General features: G+C 41.8%; 5 protein-coding genes across 12 annotated transcripts; 2 read left to right on the top strand and 3 right to left on the bottom strand.

Moving 5' to 3' along the window:
* Positions 1-124: 124 nt before the first annotated feature.
* LOC116936581 (serine/threonine-protein kinase SIK1) lies at positions 125-6272 on the bottom strand. 6 transcript variants are annotated; one of them, XM_032943766.2, is made up of 10 exons: positions 6119-6272; positions 5092-5236; positions 4830-5026; positions 4466-4764; positions 3895-4176; positions 3382-3837; positions 3140-3321; positions 2094-3058; positions 1372-2027; positions 125-1317 (listed from the first exon to the last, which is right to left on the bottom strand). In XM_032943766.2, the coding sequence occupies exons 3-10, from the start codon at positions 4972-4974 to the stop codon at positions 892-894; spliced, it is 3411 nt and encodes a 1136-aa protein (XP_032799657.2). In that variant the 5' UTR covers positions 4975-5026; positions 5092-5236; positions 6119-6272; the 3' UTR covers positions 125-891. The 6 variants fall into 6 exon arrangements, with proteins under 6 accessions (XP_032799657.2, XP_032799661.2, XP_032799660.2 ...); XM_032943770.2 differs by having other exon boundaries at positions 4830-5004; XM_032943769.2 differs by adding an exon at positions 5769-5830 and having other exon boundaries at positions 4830-5236; positions 6119-6199.
* A 528-nt stretch (positions 6273-6800) lies between these two features.
* LOC116936578 (programmed cell death protein 5) lies at positions 6801-7762 on the top strand. Of its 2 annotated transcripts, none has more exons than XM_032943764.2 (4): positions 6801-6989; positions 7143-7232; positions 7287-7380; positions 7454-7762. In XM_032943764.2, the coding sequence occupies exons 2-4, from the start codon at positions 7143-7145 to the stop codon at positions 7651-7653; spliced, it is 384 nt and encodes a 127-aa protein (XP_032799655.1). In that variant the 5' UTR covers positions 6801-6989; the 3' UTR covers positions 7654-7762. The 2 variants fall into 2 exon arrangements, with proteins under 2 accessions (XP_032799655.1, XP_045024422.1); XM_045168487.1 differs by having other exon boundaries at positions 6802-6930.
* Positions 7763-7804: 42 nt separating this feature from the next.
* On the bottom strand, positions 7805-10139 carry LOC116936577 (E3 ubiquitin-protein ligase MYLIP). Of its 2 annotated transcripts, none has more exons than XM_032943761.2 (8): positions 9848-10139; positions 9547-9773; positions 9236-9488; positions 8979-9175; positions 8659-8915; positions 8424-8584; positions 8125-8347; positions 7805-8074 (listed from the first exon to the last, which is right to left on the bottom strand). In XM_032943761.2, exons 1-8 carry the CDS (start codon positions 9947-9949, stop codon positions 8034-8036), a joined length of 1461 nt encoding a protein of 486 aa, XP_032799652.2. In that variant the 5' UTR covers positions 9950-10139; the 3' UTR covers positions 7805-8033. The 2 variants fall into 2 exon arrangements, with proteins under 2 accessions (XP_032799652.2, XP_032799653.2); XM_032943762.2 differs by having other exon boundaries at positions 7805-8065; positions 9848-10138.
* Positions 10140-10979: 840 nt separating this feature from the next.
* Positions 10980-14929, top strand: LOC116936574 (arf-GAP with Rho-GAP domain, ANK repeat and PH domain-containing protein 3). The gene is made up of 7 exons (XM_032943758.2): positions 10980-13173; positions 13239-13446; positions 13511-13753; positions 13824-13940; positions 14005-14087; positions 14150-14194; positions 14259-14929. The coding sequence occupies exons 1-7, from the start codon at positions 11384-11386 to the stop codon at positions 14374-14376; spliced, it is 2604 nt and encodes an 867-aa protein (XP_032799649.2). The 5' UTR covers positions 10980-11383; the 3' UTR covers positions 14377-14929.
* Positions 14930-14949: 20 nt separating this feature from the next.
* On the bottom strand, positions 14950-17632 carry LOC116936576 (E3 ubiquitin-protein ligase RFWD3). Its single transcript, XM_032943760.2, has 7 exons — positions 17105-17632; positions 16900-17030; positions 16641-16835; positions 15826-16580; positions 15567-15756; positions 15344-15500; positions 14950-15253 (listed from the first exon to the last, which is right to left on the bottom strand). Exons 1-7 carry the CDS (start codon positions 17370-17372, stop codon positions 15060-15062), a joined length of 1890 nt encoding a protein of 629 aa, XP_032799651.2. The 5' UTR covers positions 17373-17632; the 3' UTR covers positions 14950-15059.
* Between the last annotated feature and the right edge of the window lie 595 nt (positions 17633-18227).

Genomic DNA, 18227 nt, shown 5'->3' with positions numbered 1-18227 from the left:
TACGCATGCCATAAACACCATAGGGGAGTAAGGGAGGACTTATATCGTTTCCCTACTACAGTTGTCTATTTTCTTAAGCGGAATCGCATGCTAAACGCTATGAACGGACAAGAATGACCGCAAATAGAAACAAGTATTAAAGTAATATTTCTCTCTATAATGTCTATAGTGAAGCTAAAACAGGAACACACAACGTTAAGATATTCTACGGCAATGGATATTCCGAGGGAGAGACACAGTATTTTCCATGAATAGAACAACGAGTTGGGTTTTGGTTTCGGTAACTGTGGTGTCCACACAAATTTTTTCATTCAACAATCAATATTTGCTGGTTATTTTTCATGCATTTTAACTAAAATAAATCAAGTGGGAATTGAAAGTTCTTTGACTCTGGAGATAGCACAGTTGTCGAAAGGAAAAAATTAAAAGACAAAGTGGGAGTTGTACAGAGAATGACTTAACGTGTTGGAAGATAGAGATATGACGCGGATAGAACCACCTATCGCAGCAGTCCAACGAGAGACAACACATAAGTTAAGGGTTAAATTAAAATGAATAGACAGGAGATTTTTTAAAAAGATTTACAATACCAACAAATCTGAATTGCAAATTAATTTGGTTTCCTTTGTGTTGCTACGTATCACTGGCATTGGTTCCAGCTGACGAGTGATTGCAAATGGAAAGGGAACGTGTGAACACATCGAGACACGAAGACAAAACGTGCACGACAACCTTCATCTTTCCTTTTCTTTTTTCTTCTCAAAAACACACCAACAATTCAATCGTACTTTTCTTGCGGCTCGTTAGCGGAGTCGATAACTTTCAAACACGATAAACTCTTATGGTAAACAAAAAACGAAGAGAAAAGGGGGAGATGAAACGGCAAAATTTTTAACACGAGGTACAGTGCTGAGTGACGTTGTGCACAACCGCAAGAGATGGAGTGGAACATTCAGCCGACGAAGAACAAGAGGTAACAGATGAAAGTTTGGCCGGTATTGGCGAGTGAGTTGGTCCGTTCATGTTGACATCGCTAGGGGTCACGACACCCACGATGCCCCCTTTGCGACCAAAGCGTTTCCATAACTCGTACTGACAATGTGATGCTTCTACTAGTATCCTTTCCTTAACCAAACAGCCGAGTGAGCGGGCCTTGTAGAGCCGACTTCGTAGGAAATTCATTGTTTTGCCTCGGTCAACCTCTGCGGCTTCATCTGGATCGGTGGCTCCTGGCGGTTTACAATCGGCATCCATTGTATCGTCTTCACCACTGCTTCGACCACGGCTTTTCCATCCAGACGGACGCTTATCCGATCTCTAAATTAGTGAATTGTTAGAATGAATTTCACTATAATACATACAACGATTTACCTTGAACGATGAATTTGTCCCTTCTCGACGTGAAAAGAGTTGTCTAAGCCGTTTGTGTTTCTTGCCACCGGTTGGCGTAGTGCAACTGCAACTGCAGCCCGTCAGTGGGGGCTCCGGCTCCGTATCCATGACCACATCATCTTGGATCATGACTGTCTCTCGAGATCCTTTCTCGGAGGAAGGCTGACTAGCTGGCAAAGGCGACGGAGGTAAAACGAGCACCATTTCCGGGGATCCGTCTAGCGAAGCAATTTCCTCAATCTTTTCCAAGTTTCCGCAGCTTTTTGCGGGTATGCGGGCCATAGTGGATGGAGATGGAGGAATTTCCAACATGTTTGTCGTGCTGCGTGGACTTTCAGGTGTTTCACAGACTTCAGTTAAGCAGGTGAGTGATTGCGAGACCCGAAGGTGAGTTTCGCTTCCAAGCCCATGGGGGCTCAGAAGCGAGAAACTGGCATTTGTATATCTCCGCCCATGTGAGCTACCTACAATGCGATATCTAGATCTGGGATTGCGCTGGTCAACGGCATCAGTCGTTTGCAGGTGACGCCGTCCTCCAGAAGAGCCACCACTATGGTGACCGCTATCCGAGCCCTTCGGTGCTTGTGAGCTAGACCCGGCCCGATTATAGCTATCCATGGAACTTGCACCTCCACCTAAAAATAAACATAAAAATTTATGTAGCCATTCAAAGGCAACCACGACAATGAAAACGGCATTACCTCCTGATATCCCAGCACCATCATTACCGCCTCCGGGACCATCGCAACCTGGGTCGCTGGAGTCATCGTGCGAGTCTCTCCTAGGTGGAAGTGATTTTATTTTCTCGGCACGCTTCTTCCGCCCTTCGTTATCGTCATCGCTGGCGTCCGAAGACGAACACGACGCTGTTCTAGCTTTTGCTAATTGGCGCCTTTGCTCGTACCGCCTAACCAAACTGGGCGGTGATGTTGATGAGCGTGCACTAGGGCCGGCCGACGTAGCACGTCCAGATTGAGAAGGACGATGTCTATGGCCATTTATAGTTGTTCTGATTCTCAAACCAGGTGACTTGGCCGACGTTACTGTTGGCTCTCCCCTGCTAGTTGATTCGCTGTCACTGCAACTCTCGGCCTCCTCAAAGATTTCGTTGAGGATCAGTTGAGGGGAACTGCGCACTGAATGCAAAACGCGGTTTGGTGATGGCAAGGTCGAACGGGTCTTGCTGTTGACAGTTGGTGACATGACGTTTGGAGAAGATCCAGGCGAAGAAAGGGTTGTAGAGGGCGATGTTGGCGAAATGGAGGCTGGAGTTGCTCGTCCGGATGCCAAAATGCCAGCCCTTTGACATGTGACTGGCGACGTCAAAGGTGAAGTTCGAGGACTCCGTAGACCCAGGCCAATATTAGAGGTAGTGGGGAATGGCGCAGGTACTTCCATATATTGATCGATACTTTTTTGCGTTTCCAGTGGTTTCGTGCTAGTGGCTGCTAACTTTGAAACCGGGACTTGGGGAGTGATTTTATCCGCAAAATCGAGGCGTAATTCAGATGAACGTGCGGGTCCTTTATTGACTGACTGAATAGTGGAGACATTAGTCAACAACCCACGAGCTCTCAAGCTACCGGCCAATGAATTGTTTGATGCCCTTTGACTGGCTAGAGACGTATTTGACGTTCTCTGGCTCGTCAACGAATTGCTGGACGATCTAAGAAACGATGGTTTATTTTTGTTTTTATTTATACTTGATAATAAAAATAAGGAAAAAGGAATGTTGTTAGAGTTATACCTCTGGCTCCGTCGGCTAGATTCACTTCCGCTACCTCCAGTGGCTTCGTCCTCTTCTGCGACGTCACTGTATTTTCGCGGACGACCAACACTAGACGTTTGCATCGCTTCCATTACTGTTCGACTGGGAAAAACCGGTATAGTCTTGAACGGAAGCTTGTCATCCGGTAATGGTATCAGCTCCTATTAATAATGCTTCTAATATTATCGAATTAAATACACAGAAAACAAACCCATCCGTACCTTTGGATCGGGGGGTTCTGGTTCTGAAGGTGGAGGAGCGAGAGTAGGTTGTCGCCGGCTAATCATTTGTGCTTGCTCTTGACGCTGCGCTCTTAATTTACGCTCGGCCAGAAGAAAATAAGTAGCTGTGATATTGTTGTACTCGTCTTTGTCCAGTGCGTCTAAAATTTCTTCCTTCGTGGCGATGTTGCCATTAACCATCTTTTGCAATATAATGGCATGATCATCTTCCGTGAGGTGTTCACGTGATACTAAAGGCAGGTAATGAGAGGGTGGCAAAGCCGCTGCACCATCTTGCAACCATACATCGCTTGCGATTTCTTCAAGAGTAGCGCGGTTGGCTGGATCACGTTGGAGCATTCGGCCTATTAGTCTACGACAGCCTTCAGATACATGGGGTGGTACCGTGTACTTGCAATCCATAATCATCGTCAAAGTCTCGCTATCATTTGCCTCCTATACCAAAAATAAAGATACATACTAAAAATGCTGAATTTTTTCTTTTTCTATTACCTGGAAAGGCGGATGACCACAGACCAACATGTATAGAATGACTCCCAATGACCAGATATCAACTGCGGGTGCATCGTATGAATCACCCAGTAGAATTTCAGGTGCTGAATAAGCCAACGAGCCGCAAGAAGTCTCTAACTTTTGGCCAGGGTTATATTTATTTGAGAAGCCAAAATCCGTCAATTTCACCATTCCCAATTTCTCGAAGAACACCACATTCTCGGGTTTGAGGTCTCGATGGACTACGTGGAGCTGATGACAGTACGATATAGCATGCACTACCTGCATAAAAAGTAATGGGTAAATGATGTTTTCTCACTCTCTCTCTCTTTCCACCTATGTAAGAATTCATCAATCAAGGCTGTAAATAGATTGCCCTACAACCGCTTAACTCTTCACAAGACATTCCAGAAGCTTTGCCAAATTATTTATAGCGTAATCGAACGGCGCCAGACCAGCGACAGAGAGGAGATATTAATAGAAATACGTCCCCCCTACCGTTGTAACAATCCAAAGAGGATCGTAACACGCTTATCATCTTGGTCAGACAAATTGTCAAAAAGGCGAATACCTGTCTGAAGTAATGTCGCGCCGACTCTTGATCAAGTCCGTTTTCATGCCGCATTATGTAGTCATAAAGATCACCGCCGTCGCCAAGTTCCAGAATCAGATAAAGTTTGGTTTGCGTATCGATGACTTCGTAAAGTCGAACAACGTTCGGGTGCTGGACTAATTTCATACATCGCACTTCCTGGAAGAGATGCGCTCGCGAAATTTCATCCAATTTAGTCTTGTCAATTACTTTGACGGCCACTTTTTCTCCAGTGAAGACATGTCTCGCCAGTTTCACGACAGCAAAATGACCACGACCTTTCAGTAAAACAAAGGTGATAATTTTAGTAAGCCGATTAAATAAAACTGAATGACTAACTAACCAAGGGTTTCCTCCAAGTCATAGAGTCCGGCAATTTTGCCATCGTAGCTTACGTTGGACAAATGAAAGCCAAAATTATTACGTTGACCACGACCAGCTGAAGCTCGTCCTGATCCGACACGCGTGAGTCCCGCTGTTTTTTGCATTAGGCTTTCGTGTCGTCTTTTGACGACTGACTGCAATTAGGTGTTGATTTAACTATACAGATTTCCTTTTTTTTTTCTTTTTTTTTTTAACACCAAGAAGAATTGGTATCTTGTCACCTTCTTCAGGTCAGCTCGTATAAAAGAGATTGAGGCAGTGCCTGCGAGATTTTACTCGCTCAGCGCATCAGATAACATTTTCCTTCTTCGCCACTGGTTCTATTTTGATCCTATGAAAACGCGAAGGGTGAAACAAGACGATAATCTGCAAAAGAAAAGGAAGTTGTTCAATCTATTCACCCGTAGTACAAAAAGGTTCCCCCACACAACTTAGCTAAGTGGATTGATATTGTACCCTCTCTCTCATGAATCAAAGAGTGAAAAACGCCCCCATTCTTCTACATTTCTTATCTCTCCTATATTAATGGTCAAATGTCTGACATAATTAAGCCATGCCAAAACACATGAACACATGAACGCATTTACGGCATTTACGGCATTTTCACAGCGGTTGCCAATACCTTGTTGATAATAAATTTTAACCTGGTCTTCTTTAACTGGTTCATACATCACTTTCACACAAACATGAATCTTAAACAGTATGTAGTTTTATCCCCATCCTACTATGACAGGGCACAGGTCTTGAAAAACTGTACCAAAAACACTAGCTCCTACTGTAAACAGCTTTGCCTATTAATAGCAGACAAGATAAGTGTATGAGCTATGTTTTTCAATAAAAAGGCTGTCAGAACTAAGTAGAAAAATTTTACTTAAAGAAAGGTGCCATTCTCTCCAACCTTTTTAATGTATAAGTAAAAAGAACACCTTTCGCTTTCAGTTCGCTATTCAGCTCTCCATCCTGCCATGAAAAAATCAGAGCATTAAACCCTTTGCTAAACAGAATCTTGCAAATCACATTTTTTAATTTCACGAGCATCTCCAGTGATGTGACCAGAAAAATAGACGTCCACACCTTAGCAGATTGCTTGATAAACTGTCATTGATGACAATTTGGAAAATGAATGGAATCCTTCTACCTTACTGGTAAATCTTGAACCTTTTTCCTGTTTTTTCATGTGCATTCCAAACACTTATGAGCTGAGGATCAGTTGTCTTTATCAAGGAGTAACCAAAATTTTTGACTTACCCGAAATTATAGCGAACGAAACCAATGAGATTAAAAACACAACACAGCAAAACGACCTTCACTATGTAACTAAAGAAATTGGCCTTTTGCAACATTGCCTGTTATTTATAAAAACAAATGAAGACCCATCTCTTTTTTTTCCTCTCTGGTGGACTGGTGGTGCCGTGGTGGTGGTCTCTCACATTTTTCAAATTTTACAAAATTTCTCAATAAACTCATTTAAAAAGAAGAAATAATAATGATTTATTTACAAAGAAAGAAAGTTGTTGAAAAGTATGATACGAAACACGAAAATTACATTTTATCTAGCAATTCACAGCAAACAAAAAAGAATATAGACTGTGGCAGAGTCATGGAAACCTGGTTGGTTCACTACATGAGGAAAATCGTCTATCATTGTGTCTAATTTCGGAAATAGCAGTCAGAGCCTGCAGCGGGTGTGTGATGTATGCACCAATCAGGAAACGTGCTTGAAAACTTCAACAGCCAATCACGACTCTGAAAAATTTAAGTTCGAAAAGAAACACTGACAATGGCAGTTGAATAACTCAGTTTCTCTCAATAGATGACTCTGATTCGAGTTTCCACGACTATGCCCCGCCCCAAAACCATCGAAATTTTAGACACCAAGACCAACGAAACGCGGTATACGGATTCCTCTCAGCGTGAACCAACCAGGGTTACATGACTCTGACTGTGGTACAGGCAGTCTGGCTCCGTCTCCGTGTCTGTGTCTCCACCACTCCCAAGACTCGGGCACTACAGCACGTCCAGCAGTAGACAGTCACTTTCGTTTGCCTTTTTGGGGTTTTGTATGTAATTTATCTCCCTCAGTTTTTAACCAGAATAAATAGTGAAAGATTGGTTCAAGGTATGCCCTATTTGATACCTCAAGGAAAATTGCTTTCTTATTTGCACTCGTTTTCCTTTTCGTCAATCAAAACAGGGTTTACAATATTTGTCTTCGGTCAAAATTGGTCTTCGATCATGTTATTCCGGAATTATTTTATTCGTTTTTTTTTAGATGGCTGACGATGAACTGCAAGCAATTAGGGCACAGAGGATGGCTGCAATGCGTCAACAGCAGCAACAGAACCACGGAGATCCGAATCAAGTATATTGGCTTGCATTTTCAAATGATCAAGTTTTGTATTTCATTGTCCTGTAGGCTGCCCAGAAACAAGAGGATGAAAGAAAGCAGCAAGAGGATATGAAAAATAGCATCTTGTCACAAGTTCTTAATCAGCCTGCTAGAGCACGATGTAAGAAAAATCTTTCTGATAAAGCTTCTTGATATTGTGGAAAGTTTGGCTTCTTATGTATTTATTTTATCAGTGAATACAATTAGGATTGCTAAACCAGAGAAGGCAGCAATGGTGGAAAACTTGCTGGTAAATATGGCAAGACGGGGGCAGATAGGAGGCCAGCTTGGAGAAAATGAGCTGAAAGGCCTGCTGGAACAAGTTAGTGAGCAAACCAAACAAGAAACGACCGTCAAATTTGACCGACGGCGTGCAGCCCTTGACGACGATTGATTGAAAATATGAATCGGTTCTTTAGACCTCTTGGTTCTGTACATACTTTCCTTTTTGATCATTTGCTGAAAAGTCTGAAATACACAGTCTTAAGCTTCTTTCAAATAAATTGTTGCCTTCATTGTTGAATCCAAGCCAAAAAAATTTAGTGTTTGAAATGTAAAGCATCATTTATCAGCCTCTGGAAAAATCAAACTGGAAAATACAAAGCCATCACATGAAGTTAGTTGTACAAATAGAGAGGTATTTAAAGTAAGTGAAAACAAAAACGGGCAGGCCGCTCTTATTCCGCCAAATTACGGATCACAGAAGTCACGTAGTTTGCATTGAAGTACGAAATATATCAAAAAAATTTTATGGTGGCGCAACTGGGTAGACAGCTAAACCTCGATTTGTTCCGCACCGTTGTTACCTAATATAACTAAAGATAAAATTATAACGCACTGGCAGTAGGAATACAAAGTACAATACCGCTGTTCATTGTGAAACCTTCTTTCACAACCGACAAAGGTAAGAAAATTGGCTGCGTATGATTGGCCGGAGCTCGGCACACTGGGCACTGTACGCAGCGATTTGCACATAGAGAGCACGCCACGGCATGTCCACAGGGACAAAAAACGGCAGAAATATCATCATCCATGCAAATACGACAAAGGAGCGCTTCCTGTAGCCGATTCAGTTGTTCCCGTGTAGACTATGATCAATAGAAAATTCGTTGCATAAGAACAACGTAATATTGAAAAGGAAAAAAAGAAAAAAATCAGACTTACTTTGCACGAGGCATCCGAGCAAGATGTCACACCAGTTGCGAAGCTCAAAGAAGGTGAGGAAGGAGCCGGAACCTGCGTGTCTCCGGCTTGATAAAGAATCCGTCTAGCATTGTCGTAGACCTCACGACAAGTGCGTTGAATATCAAAAATATATTTTTTTCCTAGAAAACGACAAAAAAGAAAGCGTTCGTTCTTGGTAAAGTTCAGATAAAGGCTTCATTTCGTAGAACGCTACCAAGATCAGTATTTTCGTTGAAAAATGATGCGATAGTGCCTTTCAAATCGCGGACAAATTGAGAAGTTACTGCGCTGCGAACAGTCTCACAACTGTAAAATGCGTGCTTCTCCGTTATGGACCGATACAATGCTATCGATGCCTGATAAGTCTCTAATTTAAGCGATGCACATTCCACGCCACCAAAATCGTTCCGATGTTTCAACAGAAAACGTACGTTGTGATTCGTGGCAGCTTGAATTGCACAGAACGGAACGCTATAGGGAGAAAAATCACCAGCTTTCTTACTAGCGGAAATAAAATTTGTTTGAAATATTTACCTTAAGCGATGATCGCTTTCGATACTTGTTATGCATACACCTTGTGGGCTAACCGCTACGGTACTTTGGACCGATTCTCGCATAGATGCCCCGTGTTCGGCAAGAATCCAACGTGCCCGAAAAGTTTCAGTACCGTAGTCTTTTAACTGGCTAACTTCTTTCAACATCCAATACTCAGCCAAAGTGGCTGACATACCCTAAAGTGATGAAATAATTTTATTAAGGATTTCAACAAACACTTTTAGGATGACAAGAACCTTTAAGGTTTGATGTTGTTGAAGAATTCGTGCTATCCACTCATCCCTGCTAGCTTGAAAAGATTCAAGGTCTTGAACAGTCACATGAGGGAAAAAGCTGAGTAAATAAGATTCGGTCTGGCAGGGCATTCCTGTTGCATCTCCCATTTCAGACTGAGCTACAAGAGCACAAATTCGAACTGTTGGAGCAGGATCTGCAACTGACAACCTGCCTTCAATCAAATCTACTTTGGCTTGCAGATAGAACTGATGCCTATTTTCAAAACAATGATTCAGAAAATTAAAAGAGTTTTATAAATCTTTAATGTTGCCTTGTGGATTCTTGCAAGATTAGATGAGGAGGAACCCAAAACTTGACTTTCAATCTAAAACGTATGGCTGCTGGTTTACTTCCATCGGTAGAGGTTGGTCTAAAAGGATGGGCATGAATTTCTTGTCGTATTTCATTTCTTAGATTAAGCCAGATTTCTTCTTTTCTGGCTGTAGTGAATTGGAGGCCAAAATAATCTGACTCAATTATTCCAAGCTTTTGACAGACCTATTAAATATACAAAAATGCATCTGTTACCAAAATGTGACTGGATGACATTTGGAAAAGTAATTTTTTTTCACCTGATTGAGGCACTCCTGTCCTGTAGCTTTGTGACTGAGCCTCACTTCTATGACCAAATCTGCATTTTTGGTCGCATTCGGTTGAGCAACCAGACACCACATCTTTTCTTTCGTTTAAGTTGATCAGTTTTGAATCTGCTAATTTCCAAAATTTATCTAAGTTATAGGAGGATAATAAACACCAACCCCTAACGCTTTCGTTTCTCATCGAAAAATAATCGAATAGCTTCTTCTGCTTGTTATTTTACGGTAAAGTACTTTTATTAAGGTAGGATATGGGAGGAGAAACAGCTGATCTGGTTGCTAGGCCGTTCTTGATCCAATCGCCACGTTGTATCCCATTCGGACCGCCTTAAGAAACAAAGATTTAAACTTCAAACACGCCCCTTTATTTACAAACGAATTTCACAAACATTTGGGCAGCACAAAGGAAATGTAATAAAAAGTGTTGACTGTTGAGCATAAAAGGACGTACCGGACAGAATAGGCTGATGGATTACTAAAATTTCTTTGCAGACAATCATCGTAAGAAACTGTTGGATTGCTGCCTCAATTAGATTTGAATCAAAACTTTCTCTTGCAATTTTCACACCTTTCACGCGGAGAGAAAGCTTATTCGTGGGCCATTATGGAAAACTTTCATGGTCCAGTTCCCATTGAGGTATCTGCTTGAAAGAAAGAAGATAAATTCTGCGGATAATGATTTAATATTGATTAAGCCTAGAAGTCTATGGGATGGGAGTTCCCCGTTTTTATCAGGCTGAGCAGCCAAAAAAATGGCGCCTTTATAGTCAATTGAATTAAAGAAAACTTAAGACCTTAAGAACAATAAAAAATTGCATCGAAAATCGTTTGGGATTTTAAGGAATATGAGTAATCCTTTTGTTTAAGATAAAGAGAGCTGAACCGGCCTTTCTCGTGCTGACACATATGTACATAGCAAGGGCGTTTTTTAACGAAATTGGATCTGCTTTCGTTCATTGTCGTTCATCATCTCAAATATCTTGGAGTATCATGAGGACATTTTCGGAAAACATGGTTTTAGGACTATTGAGGAGAAGAAGTGCTTTGTTTTTTTCATTTTAACGCAATTGCTGTAAGTGAGAAAATCAAGTTGCGTTTATTTGCACAACGAAGGATCTTGAAACGTACACGCGCTGTTTTATTTCATTTGTTTTTTGTTACAAAACACAAGGCTCCCCGAGTGCCATTTTCCTTGCTAACAAAAACATTATGCGCAACGATGAACAAGGACACATTTCCAGAAAGTTGAACCCCGCGTTCGATGTATTGCGCATCTGTTCATGTGGGCTTGTGGGGCCACGTTGTGGCCCTTGATGAATCATTCCCAAGTGTTTTCATCATCTCGTTGAATCATCACTCCACGCATGCTACTCGATAGATGGCGTTTGCTTCTTTTAAAAAAACAAAACAAAGGTGTGGATTAGTTAATCGATAGCTGTCAAAATATATGCATGTTTGTTTAGTTTTCTGTAACACCGTATACAACATATCTACTTATCTGCTGAACAAAACATGGCTTATGAGCAGGAAGACTTGTATGAGAATGTGGTTTTCCGGAACTCGCAAATTGTTTATCCCCCAGATATGGCCTGCCACTTGACACCGACGAGTTCAGCCGATTCAAGAATATTTCGGACGGATCCATCTCAAGAAACCTCCAAGCCTACTCGACCTCGCCAAAGTCTTTTAGATGCGTTTGATCCGGTACTTCAGAGAAAATCTGTGACATCGTCAAGTCGGCCAAAGCACTCTGAAGTGTTAAAATTGAGTCATATTGACTTCACCGATCACTCTGCGCCACCTCCATTGCCCAAAAGGAATGCTAGCTTTAAGGTTCACCAGTATGACCCTGTAGCTATTGAAAATGGAAGAGTTGAATTCCAGATGAAGCAAGAAAAAGTTCCAGCACTGGTTATACCATGTGTTGAATCATCAACCACCAGTGAAGAAGAGGAAGAACTTCCTGCTTGCCCATCTGCACCAAAAAATGCAACACATAAGGAGAAGGTCAAAGTTCTGATGAATAAAGTTGCTAATGTAGATTGGTTGACAGGGCGCAAGAGATTTTCCACTACCAATGTGCCACAAATCAAAGAATCAGATCTGACAGAGTCTGGAACCACACAACAACTGAAGCTTGGCACCACTGATACTTTAGGCCATGCGGGAATGCTTATCTGGAGCATAAGTGGAAGTAAAAAGGATCCACAGAACTTGTGGACTGAACTAAAGAACCGTGTTTTGAGCGCATTCACCGGCCAAACAACCGAGGCCCCCATTTACGAGATAAATCTAGAAAAACTTGTGTCAATTGGTCTGTCTGGCGCAGAAGAGTCACTCTGCTTCGAGCTAGCACATTCTAAAGAAAAATCCAAGCTCATTATAACTGTAAATACTGCAAAAGAACGCTTTAAGTGGATGGAGTGGATATTAGAATCTGCCTACGGAGATATCTTCTCACCCGAATTGCGGAAGTGCTTTACTCGTAGCGGTCGGGTATTTATCAAAGATGGCATAACTGGCGAATGGCAAATAGCTTGGTTGCTTATCCAATCCTACAGCAAAAAACTTTGGGTGAAAAAGACAGCTGGGCCAATCGTCTGTGAAGATTTACGTAAGGTTCATTCAGTGTCTCAGTTGAGCGATGGCGGAGGTAGTCCGTACGCCCTTCAAGTTGGTTCACCGATAGTTATCCACTGGCCAGACCACACCTGCTATATCCAAAGTGATCTCAAAGCTGAGACAGAAGCATGGTTTCTTCTTAGCCGCGCTGTTGCACTTCAATCTGGCACCGATTTGGAAGATCACCAACTAACAGCAGACGATGTTCCTGTTCTGGTGGAATGTTGCATTAAATTCATTGAAACCTATGGTATGCTTACCGAGGGTATTTATAGAAGGAGTGGAGTTCAATCTAAAATCAATCGATTGCTCGTCGGACTTCGCTATGACGCTTGGAATGTCCACATCTCGTGCGACGAGTACACTGAACACGACGTTGCTAACGTTCTGAAAAGGTTTTTTCGCACATTACCTGAGCCGTTGCTCACAAACGAGCTCTATTCCCAGTGGATTGACGGGCTGACCCTGGACAGTCACGAACATCAGTTGGAACTCTACAAGCATCTAATCAGTGGGCTGCCACACGTTAACAGGCGAACCCTACGCAAACTCCTTGGTCATCTACACGCTGTACAAAATAAATGCGAAAAAAACTTGATGTCAGTCAGTAATTTGGCAGCCCTTTGGGGGCCTAATTTGATGACTGTCGAGAGCGCACGTGACCATACTTCAAACTTCAGGTAGGATTAACATTTTTTTACTTCGGATAGATTTTTGTTACCATTAATCCTTCTCATTCTTGCAGCCACACAAACGCGGAAACGGATGTAGTCCTTCAACTGATTCAGTACTATCCCTGGCTTTTTGACGTTGATCGGGAGAAGCTAGCTGTAAACGATCAGATCTCCGAAATGCAAGAGAGGTTAGAACAAGGGGCGTTCGCCAAAAAAACGGCAGGAGATATCCGTACTTGGATTTTCAGCGAAATGATTGACCAAGATATCGCCGTCGAGGTTAGTTTTCAGTGTTATCCGTGTAGATAGAATAAATCGTAGATGACACTATGTTCCTCCACAGATAGGACCAAGGATAAAAGTTTGCGACGTCATACCTGGATTACGACCAGCCGACCATAAAGCAAATAGTGCTATCCTGATGGAGTCTATATGTCAGGGTGATCTCAGAAGACCGCTGCATTTAAAAGAGTTATTACTTCCTGCTTTACTCAAATGGGCAGATTGGTCTGAAGAATATCGCAAAGATAATCATCTTCTTTTTGGTCAACATCCCACCATTGCGAAGCTCTGTGATAACGACAAGGTGAGACGTCGAAAACTTTTATGATACTTCCTTGGCCCTAACCATGGTAATCAACATTTATGTTTCACAGAGTTTGTCACCCAAATCTATTTTCGAGGTCCATTATTCCGGACCTAAAAACAAAGGCTTCAGGCAATGTCCTTTCGAATTCTGTCAAGCCAGATTTACTCTCCTTAAAGATCTGAAGGTTAGTTTTGCTTCTGTCGTAATCCAATAGAAAACAGTTAATAAAAAGCATAATCTTATAATAGAATCATACCATATACGGTCGTTGGGATTTGGAGAATATCCTGTGGTACCTTGGAGGCGATTCAAGGCGCAACGCGCCCACAAAGTAATAATCTTTTCCCCTAACGAAAAGCTAACTGACCCAAATTGCGAAATCTTTCTTTCCAGGTGGTGCATTACCTTTATCGAGCGAGATGTTCCTGTGCCCAAAAAGTATGGGAGAGGGGGTGTCATATGCTGCAATAGTTTATTAATTTGTTCTTTTCTTTTCCTAAAGGGGCCACCTGTTTCTTGGTCATTGCATGGCTTTCGCAACGGAGACCGACTACTTGACCTTTCTCAAATATCTCATCCTGACCGAGTTTGAGGGTGGCCTTTCGGGATTCGTCGTTTGAAGACAGATATTTTAGATGACGTGCACACATAATCCTCAGATACTTATTCTCAGAACAAAATAACTATAGTCTATCTTACACATCTCTACGCGACGAAGTTGTCCTGAAGACGAATGGATTTCTCGACAATGATGTTTTATCGGCAAACATTTACGACGTCCAGGACTGTTGCATCGCGCCGTCTACTGCAATATACTTAAGTTTCTGTAACTAGAAATTGAACGCACCAGCTACTTGTCGCTCACATATTTGGGTTTTATAATACCTTTTTTGTGCAATTTATGAGAAAACCTTTGCCATTTCACCGAACGTTTCCTGTGCCAGATGAGTTGGATGTCAAATCGCTGAATGGAAGTGAAATCGTTTCCTCTCTGATGGTCAGGCAGACGTTTTTTTTCCATAGTTCTCAAGAATATTTGGGACCACCAAGTGATTAATTTTTAAAAAACTCTGATCTTAAAATCCTTTTCTCGTTTTTGAAAACGATTTGCTGTTTCTAAATGTTAGGCACAGAACATGAAAAGAAAAGCCAAATACACAATATAATTTTAAACTGGTAAAAGAAAACAAGAATCCGATTGGACGTGTTCATATTTACAAAAATTTTGTACAAATCTGAGTTTTGGTATGAAATGACCACAGTGGTATATGATAATTACTGAAAAAGTGAAAGCTTTCCTGGATCATGTCCACTTGTAGAAACGTGCATTCTTTTCGGACAAGGCGGCAACAAAATGGACGCCATTAACGCGGATAGGAAGGAGATCCAAAACAGGATCTGAACAGGGCAGTTTTTGAAGCACAGCTGACGAGTTAACATCCCACAGCGAAATGCATTGGGCAGCCTCTTGATGGGCAGCCACTATTAACTGCTTACCTAAAATAATAATTAAATCCAAAATACAATTGATATGACGAGTTGTTAAGAGTATAAAGCTGATTCGTGTCGAAATGAATCGATCCCTACCTTCAGTGGAGCCTGGAGCAGTAAGGAGGCACGAACGCGAAAGCAATTTTTGCTGTGTTCCGGCTTGAATAGTCGTAATGGCATGACTACTGCAAACACCGTTGGACGAATCGCTGCCCAGAACAGTCCACGAAGGAGCACAGACCGTATGGCGAGCCTAGTTTGATTACCAGCATACTTCAAGATTCTAATAAAAATATGTTAAGTACTAATAAATACTGACCTGCGGATGAGCGTTGTTAGGCCTTGAAGACGCAAGAAAATGTCGCGTTTCTGGTTCAACGCAAAGCGACGTAAACGACCCATCTAAAGGCAGCGGATGCGCAACAAAGCCGTCTGTCCGTGACTCGTGGAAGACACATGACTGTAGACGTTGAACGAAGAGCCCGCCTCTTGGGAAAGTTGTCACCGGACTAGAAATAAAAAATACGACATTTAATCCGGGTACTATTATGGCCGATTGGCAGAGATGTCAAGCTCACCTGAACGGAAGGTACGCAAGGCCTGTGACAGGCGACATACTATTTGGCTCCGACCAGCAGTCAACAGCATCACCGGGCTTACGTGTATCATAAAGTAACACCTTGCCTGTACCGGTTCCGACAAAAAACTGGTATTTATTGTCGGCATTCCAGGCGCAACTCCATAGAGGTGCATCGCACGAATATGAGGTAACAGCGATGTCACTATGAACGTTTACTAGCTTGGCCGTCTTATCCAAGGAAACGGTTAAGAGCAGATCATTCTGCTCCAAATGAAAGGCCATATCGCGAATGGGCTTCCTATGAACGGCAATGTAGCCAACGGTGCGAAATCCTCCCAAAGCGTTGACCTTCTTGACCCCAGTGCCCGTCAAATGCGAATTTGTTCCAGCATAAGACACTACTAGTAGAGTTAAATGCTCGCTATAGGACATGACTCGGCATTGACCTTCTTTACACAGTTCTAATGTAGAATCAAGAACTAGACGACGGCCTAAGATTCCAGGAGGCTGAGACCCAAATAGAGGACCCGCCCCCGCTAAAGGTAACTCGGCACCCTGACCACTGGCTGCTAAACAAGCGCCTGACAAGGCTGCCCGACATTGCTGGAGTTCGTGTTGCAATCGTAATATATCTTGCTCTTTGGCTGTCATTTGAATTTGAAGTTTGTGGTATTCTAATTCTAGCCTACGGCGATTTTCTTTTTCATGCTCCAGAGCTGCCAAGGCTCTGTCTCTTTCTGTGGTATCTATTGCCTGCAATCAACCAATTCAAATTAAGTATATAAAGAGACTTTTTAAATGAGTGAGTATTACCTTTAAATTCCTAACATAAATGGGTCTAATATCCTTTTTTTGAGCTGATTCATTGCACTGGGGACACCTGGCCCCCTTCCCACCAGAGTGAACCCAACGTTCTATGCAAGCTTGCCCAAACAAGTGTCCACATTTTAAAGATACAACTCTGTGGGACCCAGAGTTACTCCATACATCAAAACAAACTGGGCAGACCTAAAGGCATGCCAAAAGCATAAGACTAATTTCTTAGAAATAATGCAATTGGTAACAAACATACTTGACCATCTTCTTCATCATCCACTATAGATTTGTCTTTTTTTTCTAAAAGGAAACCTCCTTCAGCATCTGATTTAGCTTTTCTTGAGGGGGGCCCAGCATCTTCCATTTCCTCCTCCTCATTACCTTCATCTGTGCAAGAAAGGAAAATTAAATAAATTATTGCAATGTCACCTATGATCAAAAACAAATTCAGTTATACATACCTCTAGCTCTCCGGCGTCTACTTGTAATCAAAATGGGAGACAATGGCCCATTACTCTCAGCTAAACTCTGTCGACTATCCTGATCTGTATGAACCTCGTTGGTCACGTCCGATTCCACAGAACCAATTCTGTTTTCCGTGGAAGCAGTTTGGACAACAATAACACTCGCTCTTTGGTTACGTTGTTCAAGTGACGGACCTGCAACTTGGACTTCTTCCGGATCAGCAGCAGTTAGCCTTGCTGCAAATTCGTCAAAGTCACTGGCCATACTTTTGTTATTTCAGTAGGCTTTGATTAACACATTGGGTATGCACGAAACGACAAATAAATTAAAAGAAAAACGAAATGGGAGAGTAGTAGTTGGTCAACAAAACTTATCATAAAAGAAATTTTCGTTCACTGCAACGCCATCTTTGAGATGTTGGCAAACAAATCTGAACAAATAATAGGTGGCGCTTTTGTCGACTAGTACAGAGCCAAGGATTTTGCGGGAAATGCAAAATCGGTTAACAAATACTCAAGGCATATCAGACTTAGCTCTTATTTTTTAAAAAGGCAATTCATTCCAGGACAAAAAAAAAAAAATATTAAATTTACCTTATAACACAGGGGGATTTTATGACGTTGATGATACCTTCAATTGTTTAGGTAATCTTTCAACGGTAACTTAAATCTACCAAACAAATATTTGTTGGGGTTAACCCCAACAATATCAAGACACTAATAATAATACAATGAAGACACTAAAAACAAATTTCCTAATCCATTATTCAGCCAGTTATTACATCTCAACAATTCCTTATCACATACTCTAAGGTTCGATTGGGAAAAAATAGAATTCACGGCTAGCAACGATCTTTTAGCACAAACACCAAGTTTGTGTTGTAAAATTTGTAACTAGAACACCGTTTAAATAACATTAAAAAACATGCGTAATGTATGTACAGCTTACCATTTATGGTGATCAATCTAACATGTTCGAAAACGGAATTCCTGTTGCGTAACGTAAATCACTGTCCAGATAATTGTTGTCACTTCATTAGATAATAGATTCCAACTTCCAAACAGGAATATTGGGATGTCAGATAGATATTGCAGGAGGCGGAGTTTAATTACTAGTATA

The sequence above is a fragment of the Daphnia magna genome, linkage group LG1, assembly GCF_020631705.1.
Source record: "Daphnia magna isolate NIES linkage group LG1, ASM2063170v1.1, whole genome shotgun sequence".
NCBI lineage: Eukaryota > Metazoa > Arthropoda > Branchiopoda > Diplostraca > Daphniidae > Daphnia > Daphnia magna.
Note: the sequence above shows the minus strand (reverse complement) of the source record. Positions and strands in the feature narration are given on the sequence as shown.